Raw genomic sequence first — 17,418 nt, 5'->3', positions numbered from 1 at the left:
GATCCCACCAAAGACCCGCCGCCCCCAGTCAAAGCACATCACTCGCTCAACTCTCTAAGAAGCTCGAGCAAGAAGCGGCTCAATAAGCTCGCCTTGAGTGTCAAGAGAAGAAACACAAAGGACAACGGCATTGAGATCGAGTATATCGCGAAGAGCTAGAAAGGAAGCGAGCCGTGAGAAACAAGACGTTCGGCTATGGCCCTTGTCCCTGTTTTCCTCTCTATATCTTCTGTCTCTACTACCCCAAGCCTCTTGAAAACACCATCGCCCATGTTCGTTAGAGCCAGAGACCACTTGCACCACCCTCATCGACTTTCCCGGTTCTCGCACCACCATGATCAACAATTCATAGAGCAACGAAGTTCATGGCCATTGAGTCCTTGCCCAGGTCAATACAACCCTTCGATCCGGGCATCGGGCATCGGAGTGCGCCAAGAGTAAGGCCGCCTGGATCAGCCGTTACCGCCAATGCGGCGTAGACGAGCATAGGTAGAAGGCCTACCTTGACCGCGTCTATTCAAAATGTGACTTAAAAGGATAGAACAGACGTAAATACGAAGTGCTAGTTTGCAATATCCGCTCGAGCCTGGTGACAGGACAACTCGCCGCCAAGATGCGGTCCCGCTTCTGGTTGTATTACTCTAAGCTATGAGCTATCTCTGTGTGGAATCGAAGTCGGCAGCATGGGTTTCGCCAACTGCACCATGACCCCTTCAATCCTCCATCTCAAACTCTTCTTCTTCTTCCTCGCTCCCGCTCTCCTCGTTGTAGTCAGGGTCAGGTCGACGGCCCATCTGCCGGTTCGACGCTCTTGGAGGCTTCGATGCACTTCCACCAGCACCAGAAGCAGAAGCAGCACCAGCAGAGGCGCAGCCGCTCGATTCGAAACTCGCGCTTTCGGTGGCAATCTTGCGCTTGTTGTGATAGACGGAGAAGTCGAGGGACGTGCCATCACTGACCATGCGCAACTCATACTCAAAGTGCCGGAACTCCTCCCCGTTTGAATTCTTCCAGCGAGGAAGCTTGTTCCAGTTGGGGATCTGGGGAATTTTGACGATGCGTAGTGGTTTGACGGTCCCATCTTGGCGCTTAGGGGGCGTCTCTGCGTCAGAGAAGACGATGTCAACGACGACTTCATCGTCTGGGCTGCTCAACTCCTGCCAGCACGTGAACTTGTGTGGCTTATGGGCTGAGACAGTTTCGTTCTACAAAGCGAAGGTGTCAGCCGCAATTCACTACTTCGAGGTATGCTACCAGAGCGGAGGGGTTATACGAACAATGTCAACAAACCACATGGTCTGGTTCGCGGCCAGCCAAGCTTGGTTCGCAGAGCAGTAGAACCGATCTTCTTGCTCATGCATTGTTGCGTCAAAGGGCATCGCATTGACCAAGGTTCCGTAGCTATAGCGGGAGATGCGTGACTCGATGGAGACGTTGAGGTTGTCGGTCATCTTGCTGCGGACAAGCCCGTGGTAAACGGCACCGCGAACGACCGCGGTCCACGGTCCACTGTCACTGTCCTGCAGAATCTCGATCTTCTTCCCTAGTTTCTCTTGGAGGCATTCGTACAGGAACTTGGACTTTCCAAAGCCACCCACAAGAATAAGATACTAAAGCAACAGTCAGAGAGGGAATAAAAGTAAGGGGTATTATAGGTACCTTGGGCTTGCGGCGATACTCTTCTTTGACCTGTTTGATCTGTTCCTCGACGAGCTTCTCGATCTTGGCAATCTGTGGCTGATACACTTTGTTACGAACCGTGGAGCTTGCCCATGTCAGCTGATAGTCATGTTAAAGCGGGTAAAAACCCACGCCTCGATAGTGATCTTTGGAGGATGGTAGTTGTTGCCGATCGTCCCTGCGTAAGGAAGAGCGATATCCTAGTTCGTACTATCCTTACAGACGGAGGGCTTAATGCCGTGCTCCCAGTCATCATTCATGATCTTCCGGAGCCCGCCATCCCCCATCTTGACCTTGAAATCGGCAGGGATGAGCTTCTTGAGATAGATCAGGAAGCTCTCGTCGAGGAACATGGCGCCACAGAGGTCACCTAGCAAACGAATATCAGTATATCTCCAATGCTCCAGTGTTTAGTGGTGTTACCATCACCCCTCACGCTCTCACGGACTGTCAAGGGGTCCATCTTGAGGATTGTATAAGTAACGATGTCCTAGGCGAGAGGTGTCAGAAACGCTTTGCTAGAAAAGGGGTTGAACTCACGGCAGTGCCGCCGCCGGCATCGCAGACAATCACATGTTGACCTGGCTACCAACAGTAAGCTTTGAACTTGAATGGAATAGGAGGAGGAGTCATACGTTTAGGTCGATCTCATCAGAGCTACTCTCGAGACACGCCAGAGCAGCCGCCTCGGGCTCCGAGACGAAGTCGACTATGGTCTCTCCCGCAGGCCTTGCTTCTCGAATTCCAGCTCGCACTAGTGCCTCTTCCATGCGAGTTCGAGCATAATGGGGCCAGATAGCAGGCAGGGTCACGACGAAGTGGAGGCGGGCGATCTTGAACACGCGCTGACCTACTGCCCTCATGATGTTCTCGCGGCTATGCTTCCACAGCTCGCCCAGATAGTCTCCGATAACTTCAACCGGGGTCTTCTTGAGTTGCCTGATCAAGGCCCGAGCGGTTGCGACGTGAGGGGAAGTGCGGATCTTGAGAGGCAGGTCACTCTCATCGACGAGCAGGAGCTTGAACCATCGCAGCACGTCTTCTCCGATGGGCACAGCATATCCCCAGGACAAGTCACCCTCAGTCATTTGGTTGTATAAGACTGCCGACGGGACCTTTTCCTTGTCCTGGTTGAAGTTGCGCAGGTTCTTCCAGTTCGTGATGAGCTTGGGGGGGTTCTTGCGGCGCGAGTAGGCGACTCCCGAGTAGCTAAGGCAGGTCAGCAAGCGCAAAGCGCAGCCCCAGGTGAAGATGCTTACGTTGTGCCGAAATCGATCCCGATGATCAGGATCGGGGCTTCGCCACCTGCCGAGGCCATGTTGTCGTGTGGCAGTGCCGCCGTGCGTTGGCTTGGAAGAATGCTGTGACGAGAGGGAGTGATGTGGAGGGAGGAAAGACCAAGATTTAGGGCGATGAGAAAGAGGAGCTTCTCCCATTTGCGCACCCAAGAATCCAGAAGGGTTGTGAGGGCGAAAACGCGCTGGTGACGTTGGTGCTCGCCTACGTTGGGTGTTTGTTAGGGCAGAGAAATGTTTGCATTGCATTTAACCCTCGATTGCTTATTAACAATACTCATGGGTCTGAGCCTTCACTTGGAGCCCTCAAAGAAAAATAAAGCCCTAAGGGTCGTTTCAATACTGGTACAATATTTCGTCCATCACCTGTTCGTCAGGGGGAGACTACAGAATGGGTCTACCCATATTCTGTACATTTCAGTGTCTCATTCTACCCTTTTCAGTATTTAATTGTAGTCCCAATATGCATATAATGGTATTTATCTACTGTACAGTTTCAAAGGAGCTCTATCACTGCGTAGCAGCTGGTGGAATGAACTTGAGCCGGAGCATTATGACATGAGGTTAATGGAACCAGATTTGGCCCAAGCGGGCCCTGAACAGACCCCACATTCAAGTACGAGAAAAAGAAAGCGCTCCTCCACCCAAAAACGAGCAGCTTGGCGCAGCGGAAGCGCGGTATGTTCCCTCAACTCCACAACATCACAATTCAATACTGATTCATTCAATAGCCGGGCTCATAACCCGGAGGTCGCTGGATCGAGACCAGCAGCTGCTAGCATTCTTTTTTTGCCATTTCTGGGCATCTCGGGGCTTTTCTTTTTGTCATTTGAGGCGATTCCAGAGTGTTGATAATCCTGGATTAAGTTCCGGCGCAGTTTTCCTCCTATCCTTATGTGGACCATATTTTTAGGTACTGGCCAATCAGAAGATAGAGCTCAGCCAGTCAATTCATGTCTGGTTCCAAGTTAAAGGCGCTGTTTGAGCCGTTGCGGAAAACGCTGTTGGGGCGCCGCTGAGAGCGCCCACAACACCACCCATTATATCCTCCGAAGAATATTCCGAGAGACCCTCTAAAGAGAACTCTAGCAAATGACTTGGATAAGGCTTTGAACGATACTCTAGAACCAGTAGTACTAGTTCAAAGATTTTCAGGAGCCCATTGTATAGAGCCCTTGCAAGTATGCGCGGGTGAAGAATTTAAATCGCACACATATTCAATACACCACAATCGATTGTATCTAATAAGGAGCCAAAGAGACTCGACATAGGGGGAGGAGGATAACTGTAAAAGACTCGACGTCAGCCCCTTGGAATTGGCGATTGTGGATGTCACGTGGTACTGGCGGCTCGTGGGCGGCCCCACAAATCTCCAACGGCTCGCCCTAAGCCCTGCCCGATCGCTATTTTTGACTCGTCACGTGAGCTTTCAGGTGCTGCCTTGGGGACTTGGGCAGACCTCACATTGGACAGGCATCATGGTCGTTAGATTGTGATATGGCTTTTACCACTTGGAATAAGGATTGAACTGACACATATGCTATCAACGGTCGACGGTACTGGCCACAGGTATGGTCGCCTCATCGTGGCTGAAATAACAGAGCGGTAGACACACAGAAGTGCTTTTGCTCTAAAGAAACCGCCGCGAAAAAAGCTGGAAGAAGGCAAATGCTACCAGACAGAGTTGTAAACTCCAATATTGTATCGAAAAGGGGGTCTAGGGCAATCACCGAAAGTTTGAACTGAGGCGGGGATCCGTCACTGTGCGTCGAGCCCATGCTCGCTGACCCCGAGTGCGACGACTAAAACCACAAATCCCATGAATGGAAGAGTCCACAGGCCAAACTTCTCCGGGAGTTGTGACAACATATGGAAGATTATTGTATTACTCTCGTGTCGGATCGTGAAGGAGAATACAGCTAGGCGAAGTCAGCTACGGTCGCGTTGTCGCCCCATCGACAATTGCAGAGCAATACAGATTGCATGAGACAACACCTAACCCCAGGCCACTGATCCAGGTAGTAAGAGGCCGCTTTCGGCTATGAATATCAGTCCCTAGCCGAGAGTTGAGGGTGTGAAAGGAAGAGTGTCGTTAGAGAGCCTCCAGCCGGAGGGTTGATCGGAAATATCAGTATCTTTTTTACCAATGGCGCGAAACAATTTATGATCTTTTCTTACAGTCTTTTAGGCAAGGGACCCATCGCAGAGGTAGTAATCCCGCCCCAAATACGAAAAAAGGTACCCAGGCGATAGTATATGGAAAAACAACGCAAAGACATGATAAAAACACCAAAAAAAGATGTCTCAAACGGCAAAAAAAGACCGTAGCAGTTTCAGGTTTCGATCCTGAGACCTCCGGGTTATGAGCCCGGCGCGCTTCCGCTGCGCCAAACTGCTTTCTTCGGTGATATCCGTCCCTGAAAACTAAGCCCATAGGGCAAAGGCCCCAGGCCTGTGCGTTAGTTTCTGATTGCAGACCTACGTGGGCAGCGTCTCGGGGGGCCACCTCATCGTAGAGCAGTGCTCACTTTACAGCAACGACACAGATCATCAATACATAGAAAGAAAATACAAGAGTAATATCAATAGATAGCCAGAGCTCTTCTCTATCACCATGTCCTTCAATCTCATTAGAGTCATCTTTTGATTGAGAAATCACCAGATCAAAGTGGCAGGATTAAGCTCCGACGGCCTGGTGTGCCATTTTTTTCCCCAGTGCACGCTCTGCACCCAGAATCACCACTGTCTCGAGAGAGCGTGGGAGATCGGGCAAGATGCGGGGCCCCACCTGATAACCAGGCTGGAGGGTGGGTCCAGATTGACTTCAGCCACAGCCACGATACGCGCCTTGCGAGACATGTGCTGTAACGTCTACCTACCTAAGACTCATCAGTGCCTTCCGTTGGCTCAGTGGTTTATAAATAATTTTTGATATGGCAGGAAGCAGGTGTTCTATTTTTATCAACATGGGTACCGGTCATTAAACAATGTCTACTGTGAGATTAGTAGAAGTATAGGGTAACTTGTGAGAGATAGGCCATTACCGATGGTTAATGTTCAGGCACATAGTCAAACTTCACATGGAAGAGAGAAATCCAAACTATTAGATACGTTGTGCATTCGAGCACCTTCTTCTGATATTGAAACATGTGTCGGGTTTGAAATTGCCATGCATGGAGGCCGTTGTGGCAGCTGCACCGTTGGTAGTGCGTCACATTCTGGACTCACACTTCACAGCTGCACCTTGGATCTTAACACAACGATAGCAACTAATTCATTAAGCCTTAATAAATTTATCTAAATCAATTGATCTAAAACTCCGTCTTTATTTTTTATCATTCTTATTGAGAATTTGCCAAAGCGAGGTGCCTTGGTATCATAAGGGGTGTGTCAAATATTCCCTTGACTGGTGGGAGGACCATGACTTGCCCATAAATAAGCCCGTGTCTTTTTACAGAGTCCCATGTGGCGCCGATGCCATTACTCCTCCTCACTCTTCCCCAGCGAGCTCCAAGATTGTCAACAATAAGAACAACATCGTTACCGTCTCCAAGGAGACTCAGCCTCAAACCCTCGATCCAACTGCGTTCTTCACCAATACCAATTCATATAGAAACCAAAGGTAGGACAAAAAAACTGCTCTTTTTTCAATTCTTTTAACCTGGACTACAAAAAACCGACAAATACACGCCCCCTCCTCTTCAAGGGCCTCCGTCGTGACCCCTGGGGACCAACCTCTCGCTTTCTCTTCCCTTCTTGATGCCACTCCCCTAACGGATATATATTGCACATCTTGCCACAAAGGAGACGCTGCCTTGCGTAGAATCATGTCAAGTTTCCCAACAATCTAAATAACTCCTCGACGTCCCAGACCGCACCCACTTAGTATACACGCTTGAAGGGCGGCACGGGCTTGCACTCGGCCTCGTCCAGGGTGGTGGAGATGACCTTGCGGTACTTGAGCTCGACCTCGCCGTGGGGCTCCTTCTGGAAGGAGAGGGTGTGCTTCATCCAGTTCTTGTCGTCTCGGTCGGGGTAATCCTCGCGGGCGTGGGCACCACGAGACTCCTTTCGGTTGGCGGCGGAGGTGGCGGTTTGCATACTATGATACTGTGTTAGCAAGTCACTGCTGGAAGAGGTATCATGTTAACTTACGCGCAAGTCAGGAGGTTTCGGAGCTCAAGAGTCTCGACGAGATCAGAGTTCCAGATCATGCTGCGGTCCTTCATGCCAACATCAGCGTACAGGGCATCAATCTCCTTCATCTTGCGGACACCCTCGTCCAAGCTCTCCTGGGTTCGGAACACGCTGACCTCAGTCTGCATGGCCTTCTGCATAGCAAGACGGATCTCAGCGGTGCTCTTGGAGCCGTCGGCGGTTCGGACCTTGTCGAGGACCTCGATGTGCTCGGCACCAGCGTCAGCAGCAGTGGGCTTCAGGGCATCGCCGGGGTTGAACTTGTCACGGATGGTGTGGGAAACGGCACGGCCAAAGACGACAAGATCCAGCAGGGAGTTGGCACCCAGACGGTTAGCACCGTGGACAGACACGCAAGCAGCCTCACCGCAAGCGTACAGGCCAGGGACAACCTTGTCCTCGCCCTGCTCATCGACGGTGAGGACCTCACCGGTGTATCGGGTAGGGATACCACCCATGTTGTAGTGGACGGTGGGAAGAACGGGAATGGGCTGCTTGCGGACATCGACACCGGCGAAAATACCGGCAGTCTCAGAGATACCGGGCAGACGCTCAGCAAGAATCTCGGCGGGCAGATGGCTCAGCTGGAGGAAGATGTGGTCCTTCTCAGCACCGACACCACGGCCGTCACGGATCTCCATGGTCATGGATCGGGAGACGACGTCACGAGAAGCAAGATCGCGGGCAGTAGGGGCATATCGCTCCATGAATCGCTCACCCTCGGAGTTGAGGAGGAAACCACCCTCACCACGAGCACCCTCGGTGATCAAGCAGCCAGCACCGTAGATACCAGTGGGGTGGAACTGAACGAACTCGAGATCCTGGTTGGGGAGACCGGCACGGGCGACCATGGCCATACCGTCACCAGTGCAAGTGTGGGCGGAAGTGCAGCTGAAGTAGGCTCGGCCGTAACCACCGGTGGCGAGGACGGTGTGGTTGGCGAGGAATCGGTGCAGGGTGCCGTCCTCCTGGTTGTAGGCGAGGACACCGCGGCACTCACCGTCCTGCATGATCAGGTCGAGGGCGAAGTACTCGATGAAGTAGTTGGTCTTGTGGCGGAGGGACTGGCCGTAGAGGGTGTGAAGGAGGGCGTGGCCGGTTCGGTCAGCGGCAGCACAGCATCGGTAGGCCTGACCACCCTTGCCGTACTCCTTGGACTGACCACCGAAAGCTCGCTGGTAGCTGTGAGGTGTTAGCAGCCGAAGACATGTAATTTTCAAGGCAATTCTCACATCTTGCCTTCCTCCGTTCGCGAGAAGGGGCAGCCGTAGTTCTCAAGCTCGATAATGGAAGCGGGAGCCTCGCGGGTCATGTAGTGAATAGCGTCCTGGTCACCCAGCCAGTCGGAGCCCTTGACGGTATCGTACATGTGCCATCGCCAGTCGTCCTCGTGCATGTTACCGAGGGCAGCGTTGATACCACCCTGAGCAGCGACAGTGTGGCTTCGGGTCGGGAACAGCTTGGAGATACAGGCAGTGTTGAAACCGGCCTCAGCAAGACCGAAGGCGGCTCGCAGACCGGCACCACCGGCACCAACGACGAGGGCATCGTACTCGTGGTCCTGGGGAAAAGTGTCAATTGGCGGGATTCTAACGATTCCTGACCGCGCGGGCAGGCGGGAGGGGGACATACGATGACGGCGTACTTGGTGCTCACGAAAGGAGAGGCCTCCTTAGCACGGAGAGGACCATTGGCGATGACTCGGGCTGTACAAGATCCAGGTCAGCATGTGGCGGCAATCAGGGAGGTTCGGTCAAGATGTCATACCAACTGGTCGGGTAGTAGAGAAAGCTCTGGAAGGGAACCTCGCGGCCCGCGAGAACTGTTCTCAATGGTTAGCAAAGCACAATGAGGCCACGGAGAGCTCCTCGCGACAAGTAACGGACAAACCGCTACCATGATGAAGCCATCACGACAGGCGCAGGACGGACCGGGGGGTTCGCGGGCAGCTACTCACAGCAGGGCCAGCGGCCAATCTCCTCATTGCCATAGAAGAAGCCATGATCAATCCAAGTCGGTATCACCAAGCTGCATCCGCGAGAGAATCGAAGGGTTATCGAAGGGCTCGGGTGGCGGACGAGCGAGCAAAGGCAGGTTTGAACTTTTGGGAGGGATGATGTTTAGCCAATCGACATTTCCCTTGACGTTTTTTGGGCGCACGCCGCGAGGCTCTACCGGGACGGATTCTCTCGGCTCCTCGGTTGATCCGGCCAATCAGCGTCGGCTTATTATCAGCACACAGGCCACTCGCCCACAGGTCACAGGTCAGTCAGCCACTGTAGTCGCTGCAGTTACAGCGACAAATTCCCCGGACGTCTTGACGCTGCTGCAAGTGAAAGTCGAATCCTGGGCCGAGGTGCAGGTCAAGCTGCCAATTGGCTGTCAGTCATTGTTATTTCTATAAATCGGGCTCTCCTCTACCATTCTCTGCCTCCAACCTCGCTTCCTCGCCCCAGGGTTCGGGAGAATTCGCTGTCGAGAATCCATGACGACGAGAACTTACAGCTCATCACGTGCCGAGCCGGAAGCATTTTCCCTTCGGCTCCTCCCCCCCGCCGCTCCCGGCGCTCCTGTGGCTCGGCATGTGCTGTCGGATCCACTATCACGACCGGCCCGGATACAAAGCCGAGAAACTAGGAGAACCCGCCGGTCTTCAAAGTCCGGCTCTCCCAGGTCATCCTCACGTCCGATCGGAGACTCTCATTCATGAAGTCCAATTGTATGATGCTCATAATCTTGTTCAGTATACTCTATCCCTCCGTCTTCAAATAACGTTCTTGGTGTAATCAACGCAACTCCTTACCCTGATCGAAACTCGATCAACCGTGAAAACAAGCAAAATGGATATCTTGAAAGCTAATCCGCCAAAACGTCCCGCAGCATGACCAGGAAATTCTCCGTCAGCTTGTGAACCTCGCCGACTGGAGGTTTCACTGGCTCTCCTGCACTTCGCCGTAAGCGATCCTGTCGCTTGGCTCTGCGTCGTCTCTCAGCTTCGATAGGGTCCATCTCATCCTCTTGCTCCGCTTCTAGCTCCGAATCAGACCCATCGTCGTATGCCATGTCTTCAAGGTCGTCACTATCAAGCCCAAAGTCTGATGAGTTAAAGGAAATTCCAGTGGGCATCATGTCACTTCCCACATGTCCCTCTGCCGCCATCTTCTGCCGCGTCTTGTCGTTGTGCCACTTCTTTCGTGCTTCTTGCCATGCGATGAGTGCATTGATCTCCTCGATTGCCTTGGTCTTGTCTAGCAGTCCCGTGCTAACGCCGCCCTCGAATAATGCGTTGACGTTGAGAGTTCCGTTCTTTGGACCCTTTCGCAGGAACTCAAGAATGCCCTCGATCCAGCCCATGAGTTGGGTAAAGAGGCCATTGTCATGTGTGTGAACTTCATGAACAAACTTGTAAAAGTTATGCTCATGTCTCTGACAGAGATCGATGAATGCTTGAACAGTTTGGTTGGGATCGGCAGAAGCGTCTTGCTCTCTGCACTTGTCGACAACCTGGAAACAAGTTAGCTGTGGTTTTTTTTTACTCACGCCTCATTCTGTATCTTACCTGAATCATGTCATCGATAAACACAGCAAAGTCTGTGACACTGTTGTAGACGTTTGCCGACTTGTAGACTCGCACAAGAGGTTCGTAGAAGATCGTAAAGAGATCACGGAAGAGCTGCAGTGTCACAGGCTCTTCGATCAACTGGAGCATCATCTCCTTGTCCCGCTGTCGAGTACAGAGCTTCAGGTACTGCTTCAAGTACGAAAACAGCTCGGCTCCCTGGCGCAACTCTTCATCAATGTTTTCGATGGCATTGTTGAATGCGACGTAGGCATTGTAGAGCCTCTGGATTTGCTCTCCTGTCAGCCCTGGCTCGATGAGGTCTGATCTCAAGATTGCCACAATCAGGTCCACGTCATCCGCCTCGGCCTCCTCGCGAATAGCCAGCTTGATGTGCTCTTCTGAGTGTGTGTACTTGTAGAGCTTGTCTGAGAAGACCGGGTCACCGATCTTAGTACTCAGGATATCGATTGATTTCTGGAAGCTCCTGATACCATCATTCAGAGTCAGAGAGAAGATTCTCTGCATCAACGACCGTGTGCCAAAGGGTTGAGCCAGGAAGATGTCGAGAACACCCGACATGACGGCCGCTGGGTTGGCGATTCGAATCACATTTTTCATGAGTGAGTACGGGATGAGAGAGTGAATACGCTTCGCCTGTGCAAAAAGCTCGGGAGAGTTGTCCTCGGCAAGGAAAAGGTGATAGATGACGGCGGCAATCTCAATACGAAGCCACTCGGCAAACTTTCGATACTGAATACTGAGGTCCGGGATCGTTTCCTTTTCCTTGATCTCCTTGAAGAGCATTGTGAGCCCATTGCGTTCAACAATGTCTCGGCGGAACCTGAACAGGTTAGTCGGTGCATCATCCTGCAGTTAGAAATACTCACTGTTCCATGTACTCATCAAGCTCAGCAGCTCGTTTCCGGGCAATCTCGTAGAATTGCTTCTGTTCTTCCATGCGCTTCTCGTCGACAGCCTTTCTCCGGATAATGTCCTCTACATCTTCATCTGTCGGGGTGATAGGTTCACCAGTCAAGAATTCCTGCATGGCGTTTGTATTGGCGACCTGGGGGTTGTGTAGGAGAGATCGAATGAAGGCCCGGAGTGAGATACGCTGGTTCTCGCGCCAGAGAACGACAGTAGTCTGCACCAAGTTAGTTGATGATACAAGTGATCCCAGTATGAAGCGTACCTCTTTGTCAGGGCTTGGAACAACACCTGGACTTAGTCTTCCTCCCTCGGTAGATGCTCGCGGCGAAGGAATTTTGGGCGAATTGAGTCCCCTTGAGCGGCTTGATCGGAAAGAAGCCGCTGAACCGGCCCTGCGATGACCTTGACGTGTGTCAGTATGAATATCACAGAGATGGATGATCGCCTTACCGGGTGACAGCATTGATGATGAGCCGTCGGGAGTGAGGGCAAGACCAGTTACCCGGGTTGATACAGAAGAGATGGAGGAGGCATCCGAGTCGTTCCCATTGCTGAATACAGACGTAAGGGCGGTCGTTGTCGTGTCAGACTTATTCTTCTTAGGCATATCCGGCAGTACTCGACCAGGGAGTTCATTGCGCAGTCGCCTATGAAGCTTTGCAAAGTCGCTGTACCTCCGGCCAACGTAGTATTCCAACTCTCCCTTCTTTTTGACCCTCAGGATGAACTCGGCGTGCTTATGCTTTCGAATCGTATGCTTAACCTGAGTGACGCGCACACCGGCAACGTTGACATCCCAGCCGTTGATATAGTTGCCCTCGGGCAGGGTGTGCATCACCCCAGTTTCGATAGCATTGCTATCCACGATCTCAATCTCTGAAAATCGAATGCGCTCTTCAAAACCAGACGATGTTCCGATTCCGGATACCATCATCAACTCAACAAGTTTTCTAGCCTTGATGGCGAGCTTTCGGCGTTTCGTCTCCTCCAGGCGATCCTCAGAGGATGAGATTGACTTGCCTGCAAAGGACTCGAGGAACTGTGCACAGGGTTGTAAGCGCTAAGTCTCAATGCTGCCGAATACTCGTTACTCACCACCTGGAGCTTGTCTTGCCAGAATTCCTTCTCGCGCGCCTTGTCTAGGAAAGGAAAGTCGCGAACATGATGGACAAAGATGTATCGCAGAATAGGCAGCTCAGACTCTTGAGGTGAGACCTCGCCGTGGTCGGAGCGGAAAGGCGCGCCGAAGCGCTGGAGGGCCGTCGTGGAGTTGAGCTCGTTAATCTCCCATTTTACCTGCTCAGAGATGAGCTCTCGCTTGAGGTCTGTCATGTATCAGCGCCTGTTACGTATGTCGAACGCGTCGCGACTCACAGTGCTCCTGCTTTCCGGTGAGCGACTGGCCTGGCGGCGGCGTAGCATCTCGTTTCGTCGTTCGGACGGGCAGTTCGACTGTGGAATTTGGTGTCGCCTCGGGGGCAGCGCCATCGACGGCCGCGGGCTTGTCTCCGGCCTCAGCAGCCATGGCTCGTAACAAGGCAGGTATTCGACTGAAGCTTTTGGGGACTCGGTCCGTGAGGATGAGGAGGGGAGATGACGCCGTCGGGGAGGAGTCGGTGGAGGAGGGGAAGATGCCAATGACTTGGTCAAGTCGGATTCTGGGCGGGTTTCAGAAGAGAGATATTGCCAAGATGGGCCCTGGTAGGTCAAGTTGATTATCCGTCGGTACGCGGAAAGCCCAGGACGATACTTGGGTTTGGCGGGGCTGGCTGCTGTGAGCTCCAGGCTCGTCGTGGTCAAGTCTGGTACCGGGCACCGGGCGTTGGTTGACTCGAGCAGAAGGAGGAGCTCTGTGCTTCTGGGCAGCAACTACGTCAGTCTTTCCTGCTGCTGATGCACTGCAACCTTTTCAAAGCCGCGTCACCCCTATTGGTCACGTATGTCGCTCACTATCAAGAAGAAGAGGAATATGAGTCTCTTCCAAGTGTTGACGCCCTGTTTTTTTTCTTATATATTCTTGCACTTGGCGTCTTTTACAAGGTCACCAGCTCGTCCTGGGCACTTGCGCGTGCAAAGCGCCAAAGTGAGGGGCATGACGTGTGCCGCCAAGTCCCAAGCCACTCGCCCAGACTCTCACAGCCCTGTTTTATCGGAATCTTTTTGCCGTACCACAAGCATGGCAAAGTCCGTGTTTCCTCCAGATTTTCTCCGGTTGAGCTTCTGCTATCTTTTCTACGTGCTGATTCTCCGTTCTAAGAGGCATATAATGACGGCATGTTTGGCAAGCAACGACTTGTCATATCTGCCCGTTGCTGACTCGGATTTAACAGGCTGAAGATCAAAATATCTGCTAGATTGTGAGGTGACTTTGGCCATGTTAGCCACGATAGCATCCACTCTTGGAGTTGTGCATCGTGGCTGTTCCTGACAAGGGTCGCGCTAGCAGAGATTACTAGATGACCTCTGCCCCATTCACAACCGACGCGCCGCCGCTCATCATGCGGTGCCTAGGAGAAGGGCCTTGGAGGGTTACTCTGACTGTTTGTTTCTCAATAATACGGTTTTACGAGCAGGCCAATCGTGACTTCAAAATGGCGCCCAAACTCTGCTCATCTCGGTCTAACCCACATCAAGGCTGACTGAACAATGGGCGAACGAAGTCGATGAGGTCCAATTCACACTTTGCACATTCAAAAGGAAGACCCTATCACTTCAATTGGAATTCAACGGTCTGTCTTGAACCCTTCGGGCACAATATCCGCGGAATTACACTGGACGTCTCAGATCCCACAACAGGGTTCATCAGCTTGGTGACACCCGTCAAGATTGCTGAGACATGAGACATGAACCAAGTTCCCAGCAAGCAAACATCTGCTTCTCACGACGAGGGTATCTACATGACGGAACAAGTGGCGATTCCCAATCCCCTGGGTTGGGTCAACGGTGACCATCCGCTTATCCACTACGCGTACCAACGTCCGGGATAAACGGCACGACACCAGTCTGGCGCAGCACGACCAGTAGTTTCCCGTGCTTGTGGATCTCTATTTATGGGATGATTCCCCATTGTTGTGTGTTTGTTGTGCTGGACTCGCTCGTTGACCCTTACGTTCCGTCAACAAGCTAGATGCTGGTAAAGAAAATGAGACGAACAAGTAAACATCAGACACTAATAACAAGTGATGCAGTCCAATGCAAGCAGATGTGCCAAACTCCCTATTAGTCCCCGTACAGTTATTGATCAATTTCCACATGTCTCCCTCCGTTTCGGCTCTCTGCCGAAAACAAATAGATGCAGCGTAGGGTAACCCTGCATCCCCCAACCCAGCAATGCCTCTATCCGACAAAACAAGCCACATGCTTGATTCCTGTCAGAGTAGCCGCTCGGCCTTGTTTTCAAAGTGGCTTGTCCCACTGTTACGTACTCCCAAGGCCATGCACGCGAGGATTTTACCAAAATGAGTTTGGATGCTTGGCGGCGGCTGCGGCAAAGGTTCCAATCCCAAGACAAGACAAGACAACGCGGAGAAGACCGCCGGGATACCGGCTCGGCGGCGGGGAAAGGGACTTGGTCAGACGGCAGCTCCGAGATGTGGCGACGCTGGACGGCTCAGCTCGTCTAGTTAATGGATTGTGCGGTAACTAAGGCTTCTGATCCGGCTGCATGGTCGTAAACAATGGCCTTGGCTGATACTAATGCTGTGACATCTTCCAGCCAAGAGATACGCGCCAAGTCCTCAGTCTGTATGCTACGTAGTATTGCGCGCTAATATGGGTATCATGAATCGTACAGCAGTAAAGCAAGCTTGTCAAGAGCGCCTCAAAATATGCCAAGAACAAATGGCATCACAGTTCGTCGAATGCATGCAGTATTTCTCCTCCATCCTCATGCCTCCTCCGCAGATATGCTTCGTCTCCCTCATGCGTGGTGGGCGGTAGTACTGTATGACCTGCCTCCTTCCGGGATTCGACGATGGATTCAGCAATATGGGGCGTTTCCGAGCTATCATTGCTCACAATGTCTCCGTTTGGAGACAAGTATTGGGCGCCAAAGAATAGAACAAGCATTGTCAGCATGATGACAGACATGCAGATCATGATGGCCCTCAGTCTCAGTCGCGTCTTGTCCTGGGACTCCTTATCGAGACGCTCCCAGAGCTCGACCCGTTCACGAACAATATCGACCCGGTCACTCAAGGCCCGGATTCTGGCACGGCCATCTTGAATCCGAGCCTGGAGGGATTCGATATTGTCCTGATGTTCTTTAAATTGCCCCATCGACGCAATCTGTGCCGTGATGTCGTTTTCAATCTCGCGCGCGTCCTTCTCAAAATTGTTATGGATACTCTGGGACTCCTCTGCCAGCTCCTTAAGTACTGATACGGTGGATTGGAGCGTGGTCATCTTTTCGAGAACAGCGTAGTAGGTCTCGTCGAGTCGTCGGGCCGTCGATGTCGAGAACGTGCCGAGTTCAACGAGTGATTGCTTTAGGCCCCTGAGTAGTCTGTATTAGCATCGTGATGCGATAGACCATGATATTGGAGAAACTTACTCGACCTGCGAGGATGACTTTGCCTGATCCTCCTTGAGCTTCTCCTCCTTATTCAATTTGGGTTCCGCGGGAACAGCCGCGTTGCCATTCCTGTTCTCCTCCTCCCTGGCCAGCATGACGCTTGGCCGTCGACTCTGGTCAGGGCTCATCATGGGCGTGACACCCTCCGACCGAGGCATGATCTCAACCGATGCCCGACCTTGGTAATACGGGCTCACCGACACGGGATGGGATATGGATATGTAGTGCGAGTGCGGGGCGCGGTCGTCATGATAGCGGTCTCGGTCGCGCTCGCGTTCCTTCTCCTTGCGCCGGCTCAGCTTGACGGGCGAAGTGAGCTCGGTGATGGATCGCTTCAGCTGGTGACGGCTGCCTGAGCGGATGCTCGAGACTGAGTTTGTCGAGTCCCGGGGACCCGTGAAGGCACCGGCGGTGGCCATGGCGTGAGCGGTTTCCCGGTTTCGTACGCCCTGTCTGCGTCTGTCCCTTCTCGTCGAAAACTCTATCCGCCTGGACCCTGCGACGCAAGGGGTGGGATGCCCAAAGAGGGCAGCAGAGATTCCCGCTGACTGGCTGGCTCAAGCTCCGATGGTCAGCAGCTTTCTAGGTTTGTTGCGGGATGCATCAGGCCAGCGCCGAGTGGACTGGGCACAGTACAGTAACTTAAGGACGTGACGTGCCCTGTCTGTGGCTGAGTGGGCCCATGCTCCCATCCGCAGGCAGTGAGTTTCACATGCCACCGGATCGCAGACGACAGGCTTTTTCATTGACCAAGATAGCCCAGGGACTCCGGCTAATTCACAGAGGCTAAATCAAGGGTTATAGTATCATATCTACCGTACTTCATAGAAGATAAACTAATTTGCCGAGCCCTGCCCAGGTAATGAGCTTAGCAGGATCGGTATCGCTTTGTTGCCCCAGCCTGATATCTGTTTCCTCCACAGTCCCACTCTCAAGTAAGGTATTGAAGACATAGGAGAATATTACTAGACAAATATGATTTGATGGCTGATGAGAGTTCCAGGAACAGGCAACCTCCTGCCATCTGTCATTCTTCATTACGCAACTCCTATCCATGTACGCAGGGGACAGCCCAAGCCCTGCCGACGATTGTGAGCTGTTCCTAAGCCAGGTTGACGTTCGACACCTCATACCCAGATGTGCTTCAATCGCATTGAAACATCGATTATATACCTTTTAAG

General features: G+C 52.5%; 4 protein-coding genes across 4 annotated transcripts; all 4 read right to left on the bottom strand.

Moving 5' to 3' along the window:
- Window positions 1–713: 713 nt before the first annotated feature.
- On the bottom strand, window positions 714–2,998 carry NCS54_00558100 (Hypothetical protein; the record flags this gene model as incomplete). Its single annotated transcript, XM_053151078.1, has 9 exons — window positions 714–1,205; window positions 1,278–1,610; window positions 1,660–1,765; window positions 1,813–1,858; window positions 1,901–2,050; window positions 2,104–2,170; window positions 2,221–2,265; window positions 2,316–2,889; window positions 2,940–2,998. The coding sequence occupies 9 exons, from the start codon at window positions 2,996–2,998 to the stop codon at window positions 714–716; spliced, it is 1,872 nt and encodes a 623-aa protein (XP_053007053.1).
- A 3,859-nt stretch (window positions 2,999–6,857) lies between these two features.
- NCS54_00558000 (Succinate dehydrogenase [ubiquinone] flavoprotein subunit, mitochondrial) lies at window positions 6,858–9,174 on the bottom strand (the record flags this gene model as incomplete). The annotated part of the gene is made up of 6 exons (XM_053151077.1): window positions 6,858–7,077; window positions 7,131–8,354; window positions 8,405–8,733; window positions 8,805–8,878; window positions 8,940–8,994; window positions 9,130–9,174. 6 exons carry the CDS (start codon window positions 9,172–9,174, stop codon window positions 6,858–6,860), a joined length of 1,947 nt encoding a protein of 648 aa, XP_053007052.1.
- Window positions 9,175–10,028: 854 nt separating this feature from the next.
- On the bottom strand, window positions 10,029–13,189 carry NCS54_00557900 (PX domain-containing protein; the record flags this gene model as incomplete). Its single annotated transcript, XM_053151076.1, has 7 exons — window positions 10,029–10,676; window positions 10,732–11,575; window positions 11,622–11,878; window positions 11,927–12,066; window positions 12,115–12,703; window positions 12,760–12,989; window positions 13,039–13,189. The coding sequence occupies 7 exons, from the start codon at window positions 13,187–13,189 to the stop codon at window positions 10,029–10,031; spliced, it is 2,859 nt and encodes a 952-aa protein (XP_053007051.1).
- Window positions 13,190–15,510: 2,321 nt separating this feature from the next.
- NCS54_00557800 (Hypothetical protein) lies at window positions 15,511–16,656 on the bottom strand (the record flags this gene model as incomplete). Its single annotated transcript, XM_053151075.1, has 2 exons — window positions 15,511–16,159; window positions 16,217–16,656. 2 exons carry the CDS (start codon window positions 16,654–16,656, stop codon window positions 15,511–15,513), a joined length of 1,089 nt encoding a protein of 362 aa, XP_053007050.1.
- Window positions 16,657–17,418: the final 762 nt, after the last annotated feature.

This window comes from Fusarium falciforme, chromosome 4, assembly GCF_026873545.1.
Source record: "Fusarium falciforme chromosome 4, complete sequence".
NCBI lineage: Eukaryota > Fungi > Ascomycota > Sordariomycetes > Hypocreales > Nectriaceae > Fusarium > Fusarium falciforme.
Note: the sequence above shows the minus strand (reverse complement) of the source record. Positions and strands in the feature narration are given on the sequence as shown.